The 24,239-nt window shown below is 36.1% G+C and overlaps 1 protein-coding gene across 2 annotated transcripts in view; it reads left to right on the top strand.

Moving 5' to 3' along the window:
* Positions 1 to 24,239, top strand: part of NAV3 (neuron navigator 3) — a 272,512-nt gene that overhangs the window by 103,677 nt on the left and 144,596 nt on the right. For both annotated transcript variants that reach the window (XM_050896725.1, XM_050896718.1), the window contains exons 4-6: positions 4,037 to 4,109; positions 8,020 to 8,197; positions 22,433 to 22,501. In XM_050896725.1, the coding sequence (XP_050752682.1) occupies positions 4,037 to 4,109; positions 8,020 to 8,197; positions 22,433 to 22,501 (320 nt within the window). The remainder of the gene's footprint in view (positions 1 to 4,036; positions 4,110 to 8,019; positions 8,198 to 22,432; positions 22,502 to 24,239) is intronic.

The raw sequence follows: 24,239 nt of genomic DNA, 5'->3' as shown, positions 1-24,239 counted from the left end.
AACGTACTGCACTTCTTCCACTCTTTTGAACTTTAATATAAAATACGTGCCTTGGAACAAAAAATTTGGGGGATATACAGCGATGGAGAGCTGTTCAGCAACAGTTTGATCTTGGCAACGTCTACCTATAGAAGCAAATTTGCAAATTTGAGTCACTTTCTGTGCCTTGATACGTAAGATTTGGAATCAATCTGTATATCCTGAATTCTGTACTGTAATGAACTATGTCTTCTGCTACAACACTTTGTAATTCTGATTATACTATTCACACTAATGAGGAACATCATCTCTGTTATAAACTGGTGCTTTTTGCAAGCAAAATTCACTACAAAATTGTGGGCATATGTAAGATACAAAATTTGTCTGGCATCTGTTAAGTGCTATGCTGCAAAATTTTCAGTCCTTGATATATAAGCAGGTAGAGTTCTACATATGCAGTGTCAGCTCTAGGAAGAGTTTACCCCAGTGTATAGTAACCCCACCACTAACTACTTAAATAAACATGGACTTCAGGGATTCATACCACTCTTGATTGAAACAGTATTGAGGAGTGGAAGCTGCTTGAAATCTCTTAGAACTTTTGCAATTGCAAAATTACTCTCATCTGTTAGTCAGTTTGAATAAAAAGTGTTTGGGGCTGCTCGGGTTTGAGTTCAAAGAATAACTGTGGTTTGCCAAGGCAAGAAGTAGGTAATTAAAGCAATGTTTAGAGACACACTGAAAGCTTCAAAATGAGACAATGTTAAGGCTAACGTTTTCTAGACTGGAGAGGAAAGAAAGTGAGAATAACCCAAGGATGTATTAATGCACGTCTTATTGAAGTTCCTAAAAGTTCCTGAGAGTTGTATAGTAACTGCATTTATTATCAGAAAACTGACTGTAAGAGTCATATTCTGACATTTTCAGCATATTATGTGGCTGTGTGTTGCCACACCAAACTTGCTCAATTCACAAGTCAAAACAAGACTTTATTATAAGGCTAACACTGCAACCACAGTCTATTGTCTGAAAGTTGGCCACTGCTATTACTTCATACACCACCACCAAGAAGGATGACTTTGGACCTAGGGCTTCTATTACAGCTCTCTTGGTGAACTACGGAGGAAAACAGAATTTGCTTGGTAGTTCTGCAGTATATTGAGTCATTGGCATTAATGGTAATGACTAGTTTTGTCGGAGAGTTCAAGAGATGTGACTTCAAAGACACATGCTGTAGAAGTAGACACGTAAAGTAACCAGGTGCCATTTCTATAGGATATTTTTCACCTTAAATGTATCTTAAGGTTTATGTATTAGGCTTACTATTTACTAAATATTCAGTATTGCAGATACATATTGAGCCGTTTCCACAGCACATTAGGGCTTAAATATTCTCTATAAATTAGGTTTTGTTTATAGCTATGGTCTCCAGAACTACTGCAGCGGATACATGCCCATTATGAAAAATGTCTTGGTTATACTAGGAGGTCTGCTAGGAAATATTGTTTCAGTTATTTGGAGATGGATGCTACTGACATCAGTCTGATTTTTTCTTTTTTCCTCTTTTCTTTTTCTTTGGCTTCCAGTTGTAGAGCAGAATTTCCCATCTTTGAAGTAGTTGATTCTGCATTATTGTTGATTTGAAAGTTCAGAGAGACACTCAGTTATACAGCTAATATCTAAACAAATCTTCATTTCTTTTAAATTCTTCAGGACAGGAAAATTTCCATTCAAATTGTTTTCTTATGTAGTTGACATTGCTTAAAGGTCAAGTAGAAATGTTCTCATCGTGTGCATTATTTTCACAACTGACGCAGGGGTGTAGTTGCAGGTCAGGGCTGAGCCAGCCCGGTGCCTTGCCATTGCCATCAGGTGTGGCATCATCTGCCTGTCCCTCCTTCCCACCTCCCCTTCCCTCTCCCAAACCATGCCTTACTCAGGCTGGGACGCGCCCTCCCCTCTGCTGACTCCTGTGCTCATCTGACTGCACGGGAAACCGGAGTGACTAAAATACGTTTGTCTTTTTTGCTGGGCGAGTTTTCTGCGCGGAGCCAGCTCCCGGTGCGCTCAGAGAAGCGCGGAAGCCCAGCAGAGGCGGCAGCGGCAGGGCCCCGAGCCTGGGAGGAAGAGGAGGTGAGGAAGAAGCAGATCTTCCTATTTTAGGGGCAGCCAGCTTTCAACTGACTTAGGTGTGTCACATCTCTACACCTTACGAAATGACCTGGTTTATTTGGGTTTTTTTCATGGTGTAAAACTACATAAACATTTAAGAAAATGACAGAGTTAATGCCTGAGTTTCTGCAATTACTGTGCTGCGCCAGAGTTGGAGTGACCCCCTTGATTTTAGGATGGTTATTCCACATTCACAGCTGTGCAAATTGGTGACACCCACCAAACTGATTTATGAAAGCTTTATGGTAAACCCCAATTTTGGAGTAACTTTAGTTAGTGTTAGCTGCAGAGTTTGGGTTTTGGGGTTTTTTTTACTAGATTCAGCAGAGATTATGTATCATTCCCTATAAATGGTAGCATGTTCTTGAAAACAACTGTTTGAAAAGACTTTTTAAAAGATATTTTTACTAATGCTTTGGAGTTTATTATGCTTAAAAAGCGCATCTCAAAATTTTGCAGGTGCTTATAAGTTTCTAAGTACTACCTGTGGATCAAGAGAGTCTTTGTGAGCTCATAATATATACTTCTAGGGTCAGTAGTAAAAAGTGTATTTGTATTCCTTTTAGCTAACATCACTTTCTGAGAATAATGACAGAACTACAATCATAGAAAGATGACAATAATAAAAGGCCCTCCTCCTACGCTAGGAAAGATACTGCCAAGGATCAAGTAGCTTTTATTCAAGGAATGAATTTACCCTCATGTTTTGATGGTTGAAAACTGTCAATATGAGCTATTGTAAAATGTGTAAACATTCAAATAAAATTAACTGCATGGACTTGATCTACTGCAGCCTTATGTTTTTGGTGTTGAATATTCCTTTCTTTTTTTAATGTTCTCTAATGAAAATAAGTATTTAAAAATATATTGTTAAACATTTTGTTTTATTTTGTGGTCCTAATTGCCTTGAAAAAATCCATCAACCTAAAAAATGTATTTTAAAATCAAGTCTGTTGAAGGCACTTGACATAGGACACCTCTCTATACATAATTTTTTCTGTTTTCCTAGCAGCATATTTATAGATACAGTTGTTAGTTAAAAGATTTTACATTTATAGCTGAGTATTTGCTTCATAGATCCTGGGAGGACTGGGGGAACCAGCTGGGGATGGTGACTCAAGAGAACCTTTTGGAACAATCTGGCTCCCTAATCTGTTAGAAATAGACACATGAAAGGAGTCAAATTATTTCTGTGATTACTCATTTTAAATGCAGAAGTTTTATCCTTTTATTGATCTACATTAAGCTACATGTTCTTCTCTTATCTAAAGCTCTCTGTGCTAACTACAGATTTCTTCTAAACCACCAACAGAAGTCAGCACCGTGTCCTTCACTAAGCAAGCACTCTTCAGGGAAGCATAAACATTAAATAAATTAAAATTATTTAGCATAAGATTTGAAGGAAAAAAATAGAGAATAAACCACTGCTGTGACATCATTTCACAGAATTCTACATCATCCCAAGGAACTACCTTTGCTAACATATTTGTTGGAGGTTTTTGCTTACATTTTTTAGTTAGCTCAGTCACCCCCATCTCCAGACATATACTCAGTGTCTAATCCTCTATGGATGCTTTCATTGCTGCTTGTTTGTAGCGTATAAAATCCAGTTTTATGTTAAGTAGGTGGGTTGCTGATTTGCCAGCATGCCATTCTGGATTGGGCATTTATGAATTGTTTTTAAGCACCAAAGCGGACAATGAAAGCTTTATATCAATTCCCCAATTAGCAGTAATCATTCTTGTTAAACTTTGGTAAAGAGCTGCAGTATGTGATGAATGTAAAGTATTCATTCCTGAGCTGTTTCTTTCCCCCCCCCCACCCCCACATTTCTACATTTTGTCAAATAGTCTTATGCTGCTTGTTATTTCTGTTCATATTGCAGATTGAGAATGTTGACGTCTGCCTTAGCTTTCTGGCAGCCAGAGGCGTAAATGTCCAAGGTCTTTCTGCGGAAGGTAAGAGAAACAGATCATCAGAACAAATAATAGGATTTTTTTTTCTGAAAACTGGTTTTCTTCATACAAATTATTTGCACCTAAATACCAAACTCCAGCTGTCTTGAACAGCATGCAAATATAGATTAGTGATAGCGAATGAGAGAGAAGTTTAGATTTCCTTTTAATTTTCCCTTGAAATTGAACCAAGAAATTCAATATGTTTATGAAGCCTGAGACAATGTTTTAAAATAATATTTTTTTCAATAGTATTAATCTTTTCATGTTATCTCCACAATATTAGATAGGTACAGGGTTTCCCAAGTGTACTTTTAAACTTGTTTATATATGGGATTCAAAATAACAGAAATGAATATGAGAATCTTGCTCAGTTAAGTAAACCCAGAGAAGACTATTTGTTTAAGCAAATTTATTATTAGTAGTAGTGCTGTCAGGATGAGTCTGAAAATTGTTGTATTCCTTTGATGTCATGTGTTAAGTGAAAGAGTGAATGGTCTTGCTGCTTATATTATAGTCCTTTTTGTTGTATTAGTCACCTCAAGTGAGTGCCTAATACAGTTACAACTAAGTTAATAAATATATTAAATCAAAACCATTAAAATACCAATTGTCTTAATTGGTATGTAATATTTTTCTTATTAATGTAAAATTAAGTCAGGTGGATACTTTATCTTGTAAATTAATAGAATGTATACAAGCGTTTGTCCTGTAACTAATTAAGCAGTTCTGCAAGGTGCTGTGCACCTTCAAAATCCTTCTGACTTCCATGGCAGCTGAAAGCAATAGGTATTAACAAGAAGCAACCCTATATTTTTATTTTCCTTTTACCACAACTAAAAGCTAGAAGGAAAAATACATTTTTTCCAGACATGGTAATTTCAGTTGAATTTTAGAAGATATCCAGAGAAAAAAATTTGAATGCTAACCACTGTTTTATTTTAAAATTAACTCAGAATTGTTATCTTTCACCATTTCCATGTTTCTAGTACCTTAGCAGAAGTGTAACGTGGCCACGATATGTACTATCTACTCACTTTGATTGTCTATTTATGGAAAGCTCCGTAACTGATTTAAAAGAACCTCTGTATATACTGTAGATATATTGATGCATGAGAACACTGAACATTTACATGTTACCGTTCATCTCAAAGCTATTTAGAACTTGAATTTTTTAGTGCAGCCTATTTTCACTTGCATATGAAATAACAATCAAATGCGTGAATGGCATGAATTTATTTCGTGAGAATACTCTTCATTGTTTAATACCATGACACGGCACATGACACTTTTTTTCTGTACTTTGTTAAATCAAAATCTGAGTGCATTCTGTAATACATTCCTTTATCCGTACCTTTGTTTTGCTTTGGAAAATAATTTTTGATACGATATAAGCTTCAACTGTGTAGTATTAAGTTCAAATACTACTAAAAGCAGTAATACCACATAGTGTTAAATGCAAGGACTGTTTTTTAAAACTTTCATTAATCTTTAAAACAGAATTTTAATAAGACAGACCTTAAGTTCTGAAGTAAGATTAAAACTAGTTTTGCTGTTTTGCAGTTGGTCATGAATCTGCTGTAAATCTGCTAATATGTTTGTAATGATATTAGTTCAAAGTATCACAGAAGTGTGATTCCCTTAAATATACCATTTTTAGCATGTACAATCCTGAATATTACAATTTCTTTTGAGGAGAAGAAATTGAGAAAAACAGACTTTTTTTTTTAATCATGAAATTTTCAAGTTACCTTCATAGTGTTTTGTCAGCACATGTATGTTTAAAATGAAGTAAGTTTAGAAACTGTAAGTCTGTTTCTTGTAATAGGCTTTGGTAAATATGTTTTGTTACTACTGAGTCATCTATTAATGACCAGGCAGTTTCTGGAACAGTAAACCACGAGCTTAACAAGGATTGAAGATTTTACAACCAGTTTCCCACCTCATTTTGACACTTGAGCAAGGAGGTCTGGAACAAAACTCACTTTCACATCTTGACTGCAGAATCTCTACTGGAGAACCCAAATGATAAATAATAAGCCAGTTGCTACAAAGAAAAACACTCCCCTGCTCTTCCCTGCAAGTGTTTAGTACATATTAGAAGGTTCTGGATTTTTTCTGTTTAAGAGAAATCTTCCAACTTTAACTCGTTTAAAAGTAGTTTTTTATTTCAGCCTTTCATGGCAACAGTTCAAAAGAAGAAGTTCAAAACTGATGACATACTTCTTTAGAAATAGTAAAAAATATAGTTTAACCCAAAAAGAGCAAAATTTTAAGATAAAAAATGATGAGTGGGATTTAACAAACAAAGAGTTCTTTTTCTGAGCATTAAGTGGTGCAAACTCATAAGTAAAAATAAACCAGTATCATATATAGAAAATCTTTTAGAATCAGAGCAGCTTAAAGATGGATAGTTATGTGTTTTTGTTGGGGTTATTTTAAGATAATTTTAAATATAAGTTTTCTGTGTTCCTTGATAATGATCTTCCTTGAAACCAGTGTGACTGCAAAAGTCATTGTTGCCTAAAAAGCTTTCTAATTCTGAGAAAGTTCTGCGTATCTCTGGCGGTCTCATGGGGAATCAAAGATCCTGCAGCTTCTTCATAGGGAAGATGAGAAAGTATGGATACTTAGAACAAATTTCCATTTTACAAAGTATATTCCAGTGTCCAGGATTGTGTTTGCTTTTGAAGAATGGGTTGAGAGCATAAGGGCTCCAGTATTTGCTGGCTTGTTAGTGTATGTACTAACATTTCACCTAATCGTAGTGAAAGAAAATTAATATGGTTTAAAAGACACAAATATGATGGTCATTGTTTATAAATTCTGCTTTAAAAATTACCTAAGAAAGCTGTGTAGCACATACAGCTCAGTATTTAGATTTGCAAGGGAGGCAGAAAGATTGCAGTGTTGCATGTTAGGTTACAAGGCTATAGGCCTAATGAAAACCTTTCATAAGAAGTTCAGTGCCAAAGAAAATTAATAATGAGGTTATGAACAGACCTAAGTGCTGCAGATAATTTCGTTAAAGCCTCCTGAGGCTTCTTTTTTGACACAGAGATCCTTTATGAACAAAGAATAACATTATCCTTTTAAAACCTTCATCTCAGGCTGGGGAAAGACTAAGAAAGGAATGGGAGACATGAGGATGCTACTGTGGCTCACCAGAATTTCATACGGGTATCTGTTTTAGCCTCATGTGAAAGCTGTAGTTTTGAAGTCTTCATTAATCAGTAATAGCAGTGTAAAATAGAAAGCTAGAAAATCGTGCAGTTTGAAAGTTCAAAGATGTAATCATGAACTTTACAGTCACCTATTTTAATAAGTATTTTCTGTGAATCTCCTTCTCTCATGTTCCTTGCAAATTTACGTGAATGGATATGTTCTCACCCACAAGACTGTTACCGTCTCCTTTTTCTGATTTTTCTAGAAGTCACTGTTTATTCCCGATGTGCACAGAATTTGCCCAAAAAGCAAGAAGAGTAATTTAAAGCCGTGAGGTAGAAGGGATGTGTACTTAAGGCCAGGAAGAATTCAGATTTTTCTGAATGCCCCTCTGCTTACTGAGAATATTTGTACTGTGTTGAGGAAGGAGTATTCATTTCAGATTATGTATGTTATTTAAGGTTTGGTGTACTCTTCTTTACGACCATGTACCTGTGACTCATCATGAGGACATTACAGAGATACCTGTTTATTACAACAATGACACATAAATAAGCAAAGATTATAACAGACAATAAAGTATCAGTGATACCTAACACGTCCCTGATATTAGAGATAAATGAAGAGATATAAGGCATAAACCTGTATAGCTATAGGTATGTACAGAGATGTTTTAGTATAAAACTGTTACAAAACTGAAGTCTAAAACCACAGTGTTTTCACTTCTTTTTCTTTTTTTTTAAAATAGAAATAAGGAATGGAAATTTGAAAGCCATTTTAGGCCTGTTTTTCAGTTTGTCTCGGTACAAACAGCAGCAACATCATCAGCAACAGTACTACCAGTCTTTGGTGGAGCTACAACAGCAAGTCCCTTCACCTCCAGCTGAAATCAGCCAGTCCAAAACACACCAAGATATGCAGTCGAGGTAGGTTAAAAAGTTAATTTTCTCAGGTGTAAAAGCTTTTTATTTTTCTGCTCAAAGAAGACAAAATTTTGTGAAAAAATTAGGCCACTTTAAGACTTAAAAGACTGGCTTTATCTTTTTTTTTAGCTATTTTGGCAATGGATGTAGGAAAACAATATCTTAAGTGTTTGTTTGGTATTAAGCTTGTATTTCTTGGGAGTAAAGCTAGTGAGAGCAGAGAACATTCCCAGTTAAATTTAGTTCAAATTTCAATTAATTTTAAGGCATTCTTTCACTTTATTATTGATTCTACTGTTCTTTGCACAATAAGAGACAGTTGGCATACCGTGAGGTTAGTATACTGCTCATTTTCATGTTTTCCTCACATAGCCAGTTCCACATCTAAATGAATGATTTCAAATGATTAGCAAAATACACAGGGAAAAGGCACAATTAATACTTTCATTTGTTATAAACTCTTTTCATCCCCACACATTCTGTTTTTGAATGCCTAATTCTATGTGAATGTTTTTTGAAAGGGAGAAGAAATGGCCTTAATCTAGTTGTTTCTTTTAAGTGGTCAGTTTATGATTTAGTTTTAGGAATGCAAAGCACTCAGCAGAATCCTTAATTGCTGAATTACATTGCTGTCAGACTGAAGCTGAAAACATATTTTGAGAAGGTAGTTGCTTACTGGCCATGACAAAAGAATCAGTTTTAAACACAAATATCTATTTAAATGTAAAGAGTATTAGCAACGTATACTTTATTGGGGAAGTTAAAAAAAAAGCCATTCACATGTAGTACTGTGTAAAGTGTAGTTCTTAATGAAGAGTTCTATATATTTCTCTGTTGAGTTTAGTACTTGTTTGATTTATTATTTGCTCGTTTAAAATTTTTTGCATACTTACTGAACAATTGTATGTCTAGAATGTGATAAGTCAATGATCTAGGATGGATTAAAAGTATCAGACTACGATAATGAAATTTTGGTTCTTGAGTCTATTCCTATCTAAATTACACTTTCATGTTTATAATAAACATATTTCTTCTTCAGTTGAGAAAAGTTTTTACACTTCAGCCTAATAGAATTCTTTGTCTTGAAACTACGAATGTTGTAAAAATATGTTTATAGGAAAATGTTGCTGATGGCATTTTAGTTACCTCATTTGATACAAAAATTAAGATACACTTGCATTTGCCTTGGGCATTACAATGTGAAATGCATTTTTTTTCTCTGCTTTTGAAAATTAATGTCTTTGAATGCTTTCTCTGTGAATTTTACTATTAACATGTAATCTAGGGAATTATGGTGTGATCCTAGAAGAATCTGACCACTCTCAACATTTTCTGAAGTTGAATTTCTGCTTTCTGAAGGATATTTAATACTGCATAAGAGGCAATAGCATCTTGTTATTCAGAAATTAATTGTTTTTCCTATGAATGCAGGTCTATAAGTGTTCACTGCTTTAATCAGTGGAATTAAGGGCTTAGCTTCATGTACATACCTTTGGTGATTGTTTTTTGTTTATAATTTAGTAAAAGAACTGAAACATTTCCTGCTTTTCTAACTTACCCATGGTGAATTTTTAATAAAAAAATAGTTACTGTGTTCCTTTATACATCACAACTATTGCAAGGAATTCTGTTTGTCCAAAAAAGCTTGGAGCAAAGCAGTTGTTTACTATATGGAAGACAGCGATTGCACACTGTCCTTTGTCTGCTCAGGAATGGTAGGCAAAGAGGGGATGAAGTTTTTATAAAGCTTTCTTTTCATTATAATTCCCCAAGATCTCATGGTCCGTCAGCGCCTTTTTCTCCTCTTCTACTTTGCTATGTTTAAATATACTTCATTAGGAGGAAAGACATTCCATGTCCAGAACCCCAGCATTCATGCCTTCGTAAAGTGACATCTAAGGCTGGTTTAACAAAATTTCTACTTCCATTAGTGTGCTTTAGACCTTCTACTTTAATGCCAGGAGTTTAAAATAATTTCATTCTTTAATTAAATTTCTATTCATAGCTATGTTTCAGCTGCGAAATTTTTCTGTGTAAAAAATTACTACACCGAGATTGATACCATCTTCTTATTTGCTATCTGTAAACTGAAAGCAAGAATTTTTCTGTTTACTTTCACATACACAGAAGTTCAGTGTTTGTCACCATAAACTTGTGTACTGCCTGAGAGAATATGATTTTCTCTATCCATATATTGTTCAGTAAAGCCTTTAAGGATAAAGAAAGGTCCCTACTTCTAAAAGCTTTCTTCTGTATGAAAGATTTCTATCTTCTGCTACAAATATGTCTAGTGTTCTAAGCTGCTAGCAAAACAAGGAGCTCCAGGACTTAGAAACAAACAGAAATATAGATTTTGTTAATACTAATTGGCTTTTTCATTTGTCATTGTTTTGAAGTAATATTAGGAAATTAGCATAAAATAATATGTCCCTTTCTAAGAAAAATTACTACATTTGAAAAACAGGTTTTCCACAAATAGATGGGCATATACAAGTATATGTTGATGTGAACTCTCTGTGATGGACTTAGCAAACCTTCTTTTCATAGCAGTCATTTAATTTAATTTAATTAATTCTTTTTTTCCCATCAAAACAAATATTTTGGAAAATAATTCAAAATTATTTCCCAAACAGCTTTTTAGTTTCAAGCTGTTAATGAGTAAATAAAAGCTTCTGTTTAGAAAGAAGCCAAAACATGAAATTAAAAAAGAAAAGATGCCTTTGATGGGATTCATCTTGCCTCATGCCTGCCTTTTGCTATCTCAAATGTGGACAGGTAGCTTACATGACTCCCAAGACTGATTTCTGTGATATGATTGCTTTCACGGCAACTGTGTCTCAGCATTAATTACAGAAGGAACCAACATGACTGACTGATTTACAGGGCAGGAGTTCATGGTTTAGAAGGTCCTAAGGAACTCATATGGCTGCTCCATGGGACACTTGAGACCTTTAGGTATTTTTGGCAAAAAGTAGTTTCATACAGATACTTAAACCTTCCTCTTTCATTGAACAAAGAGTATTGAAAAGTGCTAAAATCTAAGGTGTGTAATAATGTCACATTCTTCACCTTTTCCATGTGAAATTATTAACTCAATAGATAATCTAACTACTATCAATAATAGAGTAATTTTACTTTTTTTGTAAAGTGGTGGTGATAAAACGAGCTATTTTATCCTTTCATAGTGGATGTTAATCTTTAAGGCAATTTATTATTACACATTTATTGTGCAGCTATGCCTCACTTTATTAGCCTGTTGCAGTTCTGAATATGCTTTTAAAAATTCTTAATACTTTCTATTTTCTAACATTTTATACTGTGAAAAAGGTTGGCATGTAGAAACCTTAAGGCAGCAAATTACCCATGGTGCGTATGTTGGAAAAATGATTTGGCAAATGCACATAACAGATATTATTTTCCTTTAATTTGGTCTGTGGTCCTTTATTACCTAGAAATAGTTCTTTCAGGTTTTTGAGAGGAACAAGAAAAATTATCGTATTATTATGGCAGAAGCCAGATAATGAATATAGTAATGAACACCTGAATGGCACATTCATCTTTATTCAGTAATAGCATAACTCTTCAAAGCTAATTTGAGTAAATTTTCAAGGGTATTGTGAAAATTATCTTCTTATACCTATGGGTATTTTATTTTACTTGAAGACTCACATATTTCTACTGTGTTAGCCACCTGAGAAATAAAGCTGTCTTTTTGAGGCACTGTATACATTTAACTGCGTTTGATATGTACGTGTTTGTATGTGTGCAGACATGTAAGCAAAATGAAAACATATACACTGAAAAAGGTGGATGCTTTTTATAGACTTTGTACTTTTTTAAAATGTTCAGTAAGCAATCACATTTCATGTAATTTAAGTCTTTGAAACTATGTCTTAATAATTGCAGTTGCTTTAGGTTAGATTATTCCATTGGAAAAGTTACCTTCTTTGTTGCTTCTAGCTAAGGTATACTAAGCATATTGCTTAATTTCAACTTGATTTCCTAGGAGGTAAAAAGCTGTTGTGTGTGCTTTATGAAACAAGTATGAAAAGGCAATGCTCTCCACTGTTTCAGAGAGAAATACAGATTGTCCGTGGGAGAGGGAAATACCTCTGAGAAGTCACACAGAAGATGATCAGGATACAGAAGTGGTAGCATTCAGCCCCTGCTGAAGACAAGGAAGTTTTGTCCGTGTATGTACAGGGCTAGCATCTCACTCTCCTAATTTAAGAGAGTGGTCCTGATGATGATGATGACAATGATGGTACTCTCATCCTGATTTCCAGGTTACGATGTCCTCAGTAATGATCGATGTCTGTGATCATTACTGGGTCTGAACCCGTTCCACATGCCGCCAAAGCCAACTTACTTTAGTATCAACCTCAATTAGAGAGTGTTTCAGCCCTTTGTCAACAAAAGCTGACACAGGCAGAAAAAATTATGTTAGGACTCTAGAACTTTCATAGCCAGGTTCTTTTGATATGGTAAACAAACAGAAGCCCCAGGGGAAGGTTATAATCAGAATATCACAAGACTGACAGGATTAGGTTTGTGCAGAAATGGGGAATTCAGGAGGCTAGTTGTCCTTGGATGAGTAGGTAATTGGTGTTTCCTACAGGAGACAACACAAATGAGGAGTGTAGTTAAACTGACTTCTGGAGGAGCCTCTCTCCCCTTAGTGTAAAGTTTGCATAGGAGGATAATGAATTTTCTATGGCAGGCTCCTAACAAAGTTATCTAAAATTGGTCAGTGAGGCAATACTTTAACATTCCTAATCCCATGTAATCTGTCCATAACTGAGCTCGGAATTGTGAAGATTGAGCACGCAGAAGGGGAGCAAGTTTCTGCATGTGAAAGAGTATCATTGGCCTATCTAATCCTAGAGCCAACAGCAACATTTCAAATTAAATGTAAAAAGAATGAAGGAAGTTGATTTACGGTAAATGAAATTTCATTGCAAAGAATATGCTTTCTTTAAGGAAGATTATAATTTCATACCACTAAGTATAAAAACTCTTAAAATTATTTAGACGATAGTGGAAAAATCTGTGGTAAATAATAAATGGTAACCAAAGGGAAAGAAAGGTTTTAGATGTGATTTCTGGTTTCTTTTTATCCTAAAATTTCCTATATTCTTGTATGACTAACTGTGGGAATTGAATACTTCAAAATCTGAGGTAGGCACTTCACTCTTTACTTATGACTTTGTTGCAGCTTTGAGATTTAGTTAAAAAAATACAGTGCTGGTGGCCTTATTTATATCTGTCAGTACAGATAGATGACAACAATGGTTACATTATATTTTTATGCTTCACTTTGCTAGTGGATTCCATTATCACAGCAATACATCTAAACTTTCTGCAGTGATGATCTTTCAACCACCCAGATACTAAGAGAAAACACATGTGGATGAAAGAAGTTCTGTCTCATTTATGGATTAGGCAGTAACTGGTTTCAGTAAGCTGTCAGCAAAATTCCCCAAGACGGACAAACTATTTTATCACGTACAGGAATGATGAGCACAGCTTGAGGTCCAGATGGATTTTGTTAAATTTGTTATATTAAAAGAGCACCCTGGTTTTCCTAGGCATATAAACAAAGTTAGGTAGCTGATTTCTACAGGCAGTTGCATATATAACTGCTGCAAGGAACTGGGTTTCATGTTGCCTCCTGCTCAGAAGTACTAGGGAAAAAATGAAGCATATTGGACATGCAACTTGTGCTGTGTGAAAGACAGTAATGCAAATGTAGTGGTTGTGATTATGAATTTAAATAGATCCATGCCAGAATACTGGCAATCTGTATGCCAATCTTGGTTACACCACTCTCAATTTAGAAAAAGGCCTTTGTTTCAGTGTTCTCGAGGTTTAAAATATAACCTTAACAGTCTGCACCAAGTGCATTGCACTGACATAGGCTAAGAAATGGAATGCGTACGTAGTCATGTGTCTTCCTTGGTTAATGGAAAGGAAAGCAATGAACCAAGTCTCTTCGCTGTCCTTAGCTCTTGCCATTGCTAGTCACTTGGTTTTAGTGAAGGGAAACAGGTAGGTAGTTCCTGCTTTTCCCACTACAGAATCAGTATCTAATGACTTCAGGAAGGAAGTTCTTTCATCTTCACTGTCCTGAAGTCCAAGTAACTAAAGTATATAATACCTCTGCATACCAATTAAATCAGTGAACTGTGTACCTAAGCAAATAGATGACGTTTAATAATGATGAGTTGCATAAATTAGAGAAGAGATTTGTTCCTGTGATGAGCACTATATAGGTCATCAGGAAAAGTGACTCTTCTTGCACATGCCATTTGTTTACCTCACATAGCTATGAAATTAATTTGCACATTTGATATAACTGTCATTACATGCTGGGAATTACTGCAGTTTCAGGAGTTTTCTAGGCTACAGCTATGATATACTGACAGAACATTGTAAAAAATACACCTTCATAGCCATAGTAACATATTAATATTACTGCCACAGTTTCACTAGCAATTTTTTCCCTTAAAATTCACCTTAATGACTATATTTTGAAACATCATGCAAAAATGCATCAGCACTATTTGAAGTTTCATAATACATACTTCTGTTTCATTTGAGAGACTTAGAAATTACCATACACAAAAGGGTTACTTTTTGATGATGGCAAATGACTAACCTTTCTAATAACCCTCACACAGAAAGAGCAGAACAATGCAATAGCAAGAATGTATTTGTCATATACTTCTTCCCTGTAGCCCATCCTCTCTAAGATAAGAAGATCTCTAATAATATTTCTTAAGCTTAAAATAAGGAAAAAACCAAGGGATTTCAAAACAGACTTTCAGTTTCTAAAACAAATGGTCTTTTCTATAGCTATAGTGTAGCACCTACTACATAGAAAATATAAAAATTTAAGTTATAAAGCATTTTATAGCCTCTCAATAGCTTTTAAGATTTTTTTTAAACTTTTCATCTCCTATTTAACCATTTTACTACCAACTTCTCAGAAACTGCTTATATGTTTACCTTCTTACATAATTCTGTGGGCTGGATCCTGAAAAACTTCTCCTCTACTGGTTGGTACCTGCCCTTGCGTGTTATTGAGTACGTTCTATGGTCCTTCCTCTCTGCAAAGTATCTGATCTTTGTCTGAACATTTTCTTTAGGAACCTGTGACACATAGTTACACTGATTTCTCCCGTTTATAAATTACCTCTGGCATCTGCTCAAGAATATTTCTTTCTCTGCCTCTTGTTCTGTTTGCATTTCAAAATGCGACTGTCATCCTTTCTCATTGTCTGTTCTTACAGTTTTCAAAAGAGTGTTTTATTTCAGTTTAGTGATGATCTTATTCTGTGCATTTCTGATATTCTCATTGTCTGGCACTTGTCTCCCTTGCCACTCATTACTTCTTATATTTTAGTTTTGATGCATGTTGGCCATAATTTTCACTGTTGCTAATCCAGATCATGTAGAATTTAATGGGAAGTGTTCCATTCATCCTTGTAGCATTTGAATCCAACTTTTCATATATTTCCTTTTGAAGGAGTAGAAGCTTTATAATGTAGTTATTTTTCCTTCAGACATTCTTTGTTGGTCTACTCTCACTCTCCATAGAGATTCATTAATTCTTCTCATTCTCTGAAAATGAGATCTGATGCAATTTTGTCCATGCATTTTTCCTTTTCCCAGGCCTGCCACCTATTTAATTCTGATGTCTTGCAAACATTTGAGGTTGCCTATAATTTTGTCTATATGACAAATAAAATTTAAATAAATGTAAAGTGCAATGGGAGCCATATTGAATTATTGTAGTCTTCATTCTTTCTTTTGTCCTATGATTAATTTTCTTACCTATTCTGAAGCAAAATGTTCTTTCCGTATTCCTATTTATTCCTTAATAGATTCCTTGATAGCAATGTGTGACTCAGTCTTTTCCTTGAATTCTTGCATTCATTTAAGTCATAGTTTTATATTTATCTTGCTACTTTCTTTGCTACTGTCAGTCCTTTTTATCAACTTCTATCTCTTAGTATTTTCACAGACTGTGCAACAAATGTGATATTCTACTTAGTGTTGTTTTGCAGATGTCAGTTAATGAAATAACATTACACTTTGCAACTGCTATGGAGAAGATGACTTTCTCTCTTCATTTACCAAAAAAAAAAAATTACAAATCCATACACTTCCAAAGAAGCAGAGGCAATGCTGTTTATGACAATTATTGCCCATGGAAAATGGATTAAAATAGAAGGGAAAAAATGAGTTTTTGTTATATCTAAAATTCACCACACTTACAAGAGATAAATTAACAGCTTAGGAAAATCACTTATATATGTATTTGTGTTTTGGTCTGCTTTTTTGAAAAGGCTTATGGGAACATAGCTGAAATGTCGGTAGAATCTCTTGAAATTTTTTTATATTGCATAGCGCTCTACTATTTTAGAGTCAATGGGGAGACCAAACAAAACGCTCACAAATGTACTTAAATACCTTCATGAAAACAGGCTTAACTATGCGATAATTGTTTGACTGATGCAGGTTTATAGCAATCCCAACCATACTTTAGGATGTGTTGATGAATGTGGATTTTCTGGAAATCTATGAAAAGGTTCAAGAGATGGTGAGTGTAGATTTGAAGAAGTGACAGCCTCAGACTTTCTGGCACCCCCTTTTTCATTCCCTCTAGGAGAAAACTTTGTTACAGTCTTATTCTATCAAACTGTGAAACAGAATAGTGGCATACATTTCTGTGCAGATCATCTGATATAATTTTGTTCTAGTGCAAGATCATAAATGGTATGGAGATAAGGTCATAAAAGGATATAAGTGGTCCCTAAGGGCCTACTCCTAGTTCTGGCAGCACGCTGTTACCCACTTGGCTGATACGTTCAGAGAAATTAGTGTTTTTTAAAAGATTGCATTATTTTAGGTGAGCTAGAGGTCAGGTTAAGCACGGTAGCTAAGTAGCACATTTATTACTTTGTTGATATCCTCTTTGTTTCTTTAATGCTGTGATTCATATATTATTTCATTAAATTCCACGAAATACCTATAGTACAAATACTGGGACCAGGGTGGGAAAAGTACGGTCACTGTGGCAGACGATTCGTTCTTATTAAAAGTCACCGTGTTCTGCAAGAACATAAATGTTGATGCAAAACTGGGTTATCTGTATTTTGGTTTATGAGCTGTGAACAACAGGAAAACATCGAAAATACAATTTTACTTGTGCCTCCAAGCCTGAATCAGTTGGAGACAGATTTCTTGTGTAAGATGCCAGAAGTTCAAAGAGCGGAAAGGAGAAATGTCCATCTAATATAGAACAGATGACATGGTGTGAGCTAGAACTGCCTAAGCTATAGACGCTTCCTCTTGTGAATGAAAAAATAAATGTGTGTTTCTGTGTTAGATATATATATTAAAATATACATCTATAAAATATAAAAAATAGATATATCTATAAAACGCACATATGTAACATTTATATATAAATAAATATTTTTTAAAAAATACATATATGTAGATAGATAGATACATATACGTAGATATAAGCATATGTTAATTCACTAGGGCTGGGCTAAAAAGGCAAAAGAAATGTCTGAAAAATATTGTTCATGAGAAAATCCAGGTTTTTTGGTTTCCTCCTCAGTGTTCCTTGGCTGTCCATTTGAAGAATCAGGGAACTTTTACCTGCCCAGACTGTTTGGTATGGTGAGGAGCCTGGTAACTTTTGTTTCCTGTGGCATCTCTCCAGGCACACTTGGGATTTGGAGTCAGGTGAACCTTAGAATATTATCTCTTGTGCTTTTTGCCAGTCAGGCTAATGAGAATTATACAGCCAAGGAGCTTGTTTAAAAAAAAAAAATTAAAAAAGAAAAAAAATGTGTACAGCACAATCAAGACCTTCTGGCAAAATTTTTATGTTGAAAATGCATTCTTTTTAAACTAGTTTTTTATGAAGGAATTGTTCTAGTAGAAAAGTCTTGAACAGTTCTGGAGTGCAGTCACCCTAGTGATACAAATGCACTTTATAAGATGAACAGCATATTAAAACTCAAGTATGTCAGTAAGGTAGAAACACTTTGATTACATACTACAAACCCCTTTGCCTTTTGTCTAATTTTAACAGATCACATAGCTGGCATTTTAGAACCGCCATGTGACTCTTAACATTATAGGAAAATGACAGTGTGATGTAACATGATCCTTTTGATCTTTCGAAAGACTGTTAATAAAAAGTAGACGATATTCAGGGTGACGCTGCATGGGTTACTTTTTGAAGAAGGAGGTTAAAATATTTTCAGCTTGATTCATGCTCTGTATCCAGGTTTATAGGAGCTCCATCCTTCAGCTTTATGTGGTATACACACTTTCAAGGAGCTGCTTCTTTCCTGATATACTGTGCTATTTGTATAGCAGCAAGACAGACTTTCTGGCAGTTTAGTCACTTGCCTTCCCTCTTCATCTTCTTTGTTCTTATTTGTCCACTTCAGTTGAATATTTCACTTCACTTTCAGTGGGAGGGCATTTAAGAACCTTTAGTATTGTAGCTTATATTGACTTCCTAGCTTCCGCTACACCTTTTAGGACCATTTCTTAACCCTTTTAATGCTGCCTGCAACTGCACGCCCTTCAGCAGTTCCCCGTCTCGGTGGAACATGGTGCATAGCTCCCCAACGCGACTAACTGTGCTGCACGGCCACCTGGCGCAGTGCAGAGTCCTGGTTCCTGCAACCAGCAGGGCTGTAGTACAGCTGTGGTGTTCTCCATCAGCACCTCAGGGTCAGGCCAATCTCTAACATCTCTGTAGCTTCCTTCTCAGTACTACCCCAGCTACGTCTGTGCTTAACTGCCTTTCTGGGCAGTCTCGGCATGTTCGTTCCATTTTCTCACAGCATTTAACCAAGGGACCAGCAAGAGAAATTATCCACTGTAACTGTTTCATATCTGCTGTGTTGGCTAGTGTTTCCCTGGTTTGCGAGAGAAAAGATGGGGGCTTGATTTCCACCTGGAAGCTAGTTTGAAGAGTCCAGCTGTTTTCTAAGGATTTTGGATTAAATATGTTTATACCATCTTACCTCTTTTGAACAGGATTTGCTTAACCAGGAGCATCTGCCTTCTCTTCCCCTATGCATTAGGTGGAAGGGGAGAGCTAAGCATGATGCCAGAGGCCAGAAGGTCTGTTCCTGGCCCAGGTCCAGTGCTGCAGTTGCCTCCAGGACTGCAATACAGGGCTGTAGCTGCAGGAGCAGTGGCGTTTCCTGCCGGCTCTGCAGTCAGCGTTGGTCTCCTCTGTAGTTTGTATGTCCCTTTCCTGCCAATGTGCTGTGGCTGGGCTTTCAGGAGACTGCTGTGGCTTCTCTGAGGAGTCAAAGCTGTGACCATGTCGGGCAAGACTGCTGGTGGGAGTATTATGGCAGTGGAAAGGGTCTTGGGAGCAGACAGCTGAGAACCGGAGGCTTTCAAAATCCCCCTTTCTAATCCTCTGACAAATAAACCCTTCCTAGCGCTAAATGCTGTAGTGTTAAACTTGCACTGTCTGGTTTGTTAACATGCATCTGCTGTTTTAATGCAGGTACGTATTTATTAAACCTTTGTGTGGATCTGTAAGCATTAAAAATGACTGTTTTAAGCAAAACAGGTTTATTTTCCTGATTGCCAGTTGTTACCCACAGACAATTATCTGGTAGGATGGAGGGCAGGAGGTACATATTTGTTTATACATTTAGAAGAGTGGCTAGACTTTAGATGTGTTGCAGTTCACATCTGTAATAATGGGGCCAGCAGTTGGGAAACAGACATCCGTGAAAAGCTTTAATGGGTCCAGCATATCCAGTGCTAATTGAGAAGGAAAACCCAAAGTCATTAGGAACTTGATGCGCCTGGTTTATGAGCTGTTAAAGTTCTCTTTTTTCCTTTCATTTGTCATATTACTTTGGAAAATAAATTTACCCAATCATAGTGGAAATGATGCTTTAATGACATTGACACATCCATCAATGCCTTTTAAGCCTGTCTGGAAAGTTTGAAAGCAGTCTGTAGGCTGACATTTCATGAATTTGCTAGTGGATGGAGTCCCAAGTAACGGGCGTGGAAGGAAAGCATTCCAGCAAGCATTTCCAGATAGGTGCTTCATGTAAAAAAAAAAATGCCGGCTGTCTATGGGCTACCTTATCAACAGCTCAGCAACATCACTGAGATTAAGTTATTTGATCTTTCCAGCTACTTTGGAATTGTGTTGTTTGAGGTAGAAAAGCTATGATATGCTACAGCAAGGCAGAGCCTTCAGCCTTTTCAGCCAGTGGTTGAGATACATCCTATTCACTCTGTTTTTCCAGTTCACTGTCCGTGTTGATTGTACTGTGTATCATTTTACCTTTTACAACATAAATGCACTAAGGTTTTCTTTGACATACCATTTTTCTCACAAACTTCTTAGTTTAGTCAATGCAGATAACCAGCTAACCATTTCTAGATTCCTTCATTTTAAATATGTTGACAAAAACACGAGTGGAAGATCTTATCAAAAGATGGGCTATTATGCCAGGCACAAATGTAGCAACTTCAGCAAAACATCCTATGTCACATTTGCATCATGTGTCCAGACATTATTAAGAAAGATAGTTGTAAGTGAAATATAATGCAATATACTAATGACTAGATAGATAAAAATATATAAGATGTAATTATTATGATACTATTATGATTTAGTACAATTCCCACAGAATTTATGGTCGTATAAAAGAGCACTTTGTCAGCATTACTGTGAAGATATATGTCAGAGAATTGAATGCTGCTTTTATATATTGAATGATTCCTTTTTGCCCTCTTACGACTGAAGTACTCTCCTTTTTACATATTCATCGTGTGCACATGTGCTATTTGTAATTGGCAGGCACAAGGCAATGCTGAACCCCTTATTGGGGTTTAATTAGGTAAAGTAACAATAATCGTCCATCTCATTCAAGTCTCACATTGTCCCTTGGCTTGTGCCTTCCCCTTGCCCCTCTTCAGGACTGCTGTGCCAGTATGGGAAGATCTTTCTACCTTGAGGGCTTCTCCCATCTGCTCTATACGCAGGCTATCTGCTTCAGTGGACTAGCAGAAATTGCTTAACATTTTTCTAATAGACTCAATACCACCAGATGTTTCTTGTAAGTGCTGCCAGTCTATAAAGCCGGGACTAGAGCACTGTGGTTTCTGCTGCTACTCAGAAGAATTGCTGGAAGATGCAGAACTGTAAGAGACAAAAGCAATCTGTGACTATCAGAGTTTCTGCTTACTCAGTCCTCTATCACTTCCGTAATAATGCAAGGAATTTGATGATGTGATTGGACCTGGCTTAGGCACCTGTCTATATCCTTAGGCTGTGTGGATCCCAAAGGACGCACCTGTTTATAGTAACTGAAATTACCTGGCAGGAGGCCTTACTTTCGCCGTACATTTGACATATTCCCTATGCAAATGTCTAAAAGAATAGAGGCATATATTTGCTCTTTAGTAATGACACATTGTTGGGTGTCAAAAGGAACATGCAATTTTTAGCCCTGTAGCACAGCATATCTTCTGTTGCAGAAACACCACTCAGATGCCTTAAGAGGCAAAGGTGCATTGTCCTATGGAATTTAACAGTGAGTCTAAGCACACATCAGGGCTTTCCTAATGAAGCCTCTGATTCATTGCCTGGGTAATGCATCACATACATGATCTGTGCTGCTGTAACAGTAATTAAAATTATGCTTCTTCCATATAGCTCTACTGTCAGGAGGGTTATCTTCCTTTAGAGGGAATTTTTCTGAGTCCATGTTGGATCTGGTATAGCAAATTCGTTCCTAACTGCCAGACTGTGAACCCAGACAGGTTACTGGAGAAACTAGTAGCTGTGTATTTGTGCTTAGTACTTTTTGTGGATAAAAAAAAAAAAGGCACTGAGTTTAGAGGTGCACTCTGTGTGAATTGAGCTAGACTTCAGTAATTCAGTCACTGTGGAAATTTGCCCGCATTGTCTGTTCCTAAGATAATTTCTAGCAAATGAGACAAGTTATAACAATATCCATTATTTCATAATCTGTGCATTGCATCTCTCATAAAAATCTGCATGTTTGCATTATTTCATATTTTTGCCAGTTAATTTGTGTTTTCTATCTGTGTTCAATTTGCATTCATTAACTCATAGTTTGCTGGTAAGTGTGTTCTTTCTATACATGTTCAAAGAAATTCTTTAATTCAATTTCTCTGTTTCTTCTCACACAGTCTCACAGCCAGATATGCAACTCAGTCTAATCACAGTGGGATTGCAACCAGTCAAAAAAAGACTTCTAGGTCAGTTAAATATCTCTAATTTATTGCTTGTTAGTGATACTCAAGCAAGTATATGCCCATTGATATTTTATCCTTTGGACATAAGCAGACATTAAACAATGTGTATTTATGTTATGCGTGCAAGCTTTGCAATGATGAGCTTTGCCATGGGAAAGCCTTGTATGGACTGGAAGGAGCTGATTTGTACTGTATATTAGTAGTATTTCTGGTTGTTATGTATCCTGCATCTTTGTATCCTGCATGTAAACTATTGGATGTGAAGGATTAGTTAGTGATTTTAGTGCTCTCTACTCTCTGGCTCAAATCCTTACTTTAGTCGTGAGTGAAGAGAAGTTTGGGAGTCCATCCCAATTCCCACTAGATGTTTTGCATGTATCGCAAACCCACCTGAAGGGTTGAGTTCACAGAGCCAAGTTCACACAGAAGCAAAAGAGAGCAGAAAAAAAGAACCACTTCCAAGACTTCTGCTCCGTCAAGAGTAGCCTGCACACAGTCCCAATAATGAGATGCTTTGTTTTGGCAGTGAATTTGACAGAGCTGTGTGTAGGGGCTGACCTGTTTCAGATTTCATCAGTACTTTTAGTTTATCATTTCCATGAGCACTAAAATCTATAAGCCAGATTGCAGAAGAAAGAAACTGAGGTCTAAAGCTTACTCTTGTTTCTAGCTTTTTTTTTGTGGGGGATAATTAATGTGTTCATTAATTATACCTTTGCTGTACAGTTCATTGGTGAGAACAATGAACTCTAAATTGCATAATCTACAATAAAAATTGCATTTTGCAGTATAGCGCACTAACACAATTTGAATTGCTGGTGATAGCTTGGAATGAGCTATACCACAGTCCAGTTGCTTTGCACCTGCATTTATAGGTCTTCAGTTTTCCTTATTGCTGATGCTCCTGTCTTGTCCACATTCAACATGTCGGGGTTAACAGTCTTATTGTCTAATACTTTAAATCTGTGGCAGTGTTTCCGAAGCCTGTTCAGAGGTATGTGACTTGTCCCTTATTTGTTATTCTCTTCTTTGCATTTCCTTAGCTGCTTAACATGATTCTGCAAGAGCAATTTAAAACCTGAATTCAATTAAAAAAGACAGCAAATGAGGTAAACTGGAAAGCGTGTAGAGCAAATGACCTCACGTATAATGGCAAGTTCTCGAATCCTGGCATGCAGGATATATGCAGAACTATTTTATATTTTAACAGAACAGATGAGTTTCCAGTGTTGCACATGCCTTATTGCTTTTTTCATTACCTTTGACAAATGATCTCAGGGCTCTTACTGCCTGTCAAATTAGGGTAATGAGAAGGAGCAAATGGATTTTTAAGTTTGTTTTAGTGCATTCTTCAGGGAACAGAAGATCACTCGAATTCATGGGTCATGGTAAAGGTTAGCATGCGTACAGCTGCAGAGCAGAGACAGTCTGCTCTGGGCTCGGCACAGAGACTAGCAGGGCAGGCTGGCGGCCAGAATGAGCCATAAAAATAACTAATGGATTAGCTCTCTGAGGTTTAAATTGGTAAAGGAAGAGAACATGGAGCTGTTTACATATGTTCGCTAATGAAAATAAAATGATTTGAACATTTCTGTTATACCAGTATATTAAACAAAAAAAAAGTTTGGAAGAAATCTAACATTTTGTAATTCTTTGTAACATGATTTTTTTCTCCCTTCTGATGCTGCTCTTTCGTAATATAGTGAAACTAACAGAATTCAATAACTCTGGTATAATTTGT

The sequence above is a fragment of the Gymnogyps californianus genome, chromosome 1, assembly GCF_018139145.2.
Source record: "Gymnogyps californianus isolate 813 chromosome 1, ASM1813914v2, whole genome shotgun sequence".
Lineage (NCBI taxonomy): Eukaryota > Metazoa > Chordata > Aves > Accipitriformes > Cathartidae > Gymnogyps > Gymnogyps californianus.
The sequence above is the reverse complement of the archived record's forward strand: the minus strand, read 5'-3'. Positions and strand labels throughout refer to the sequence as shown.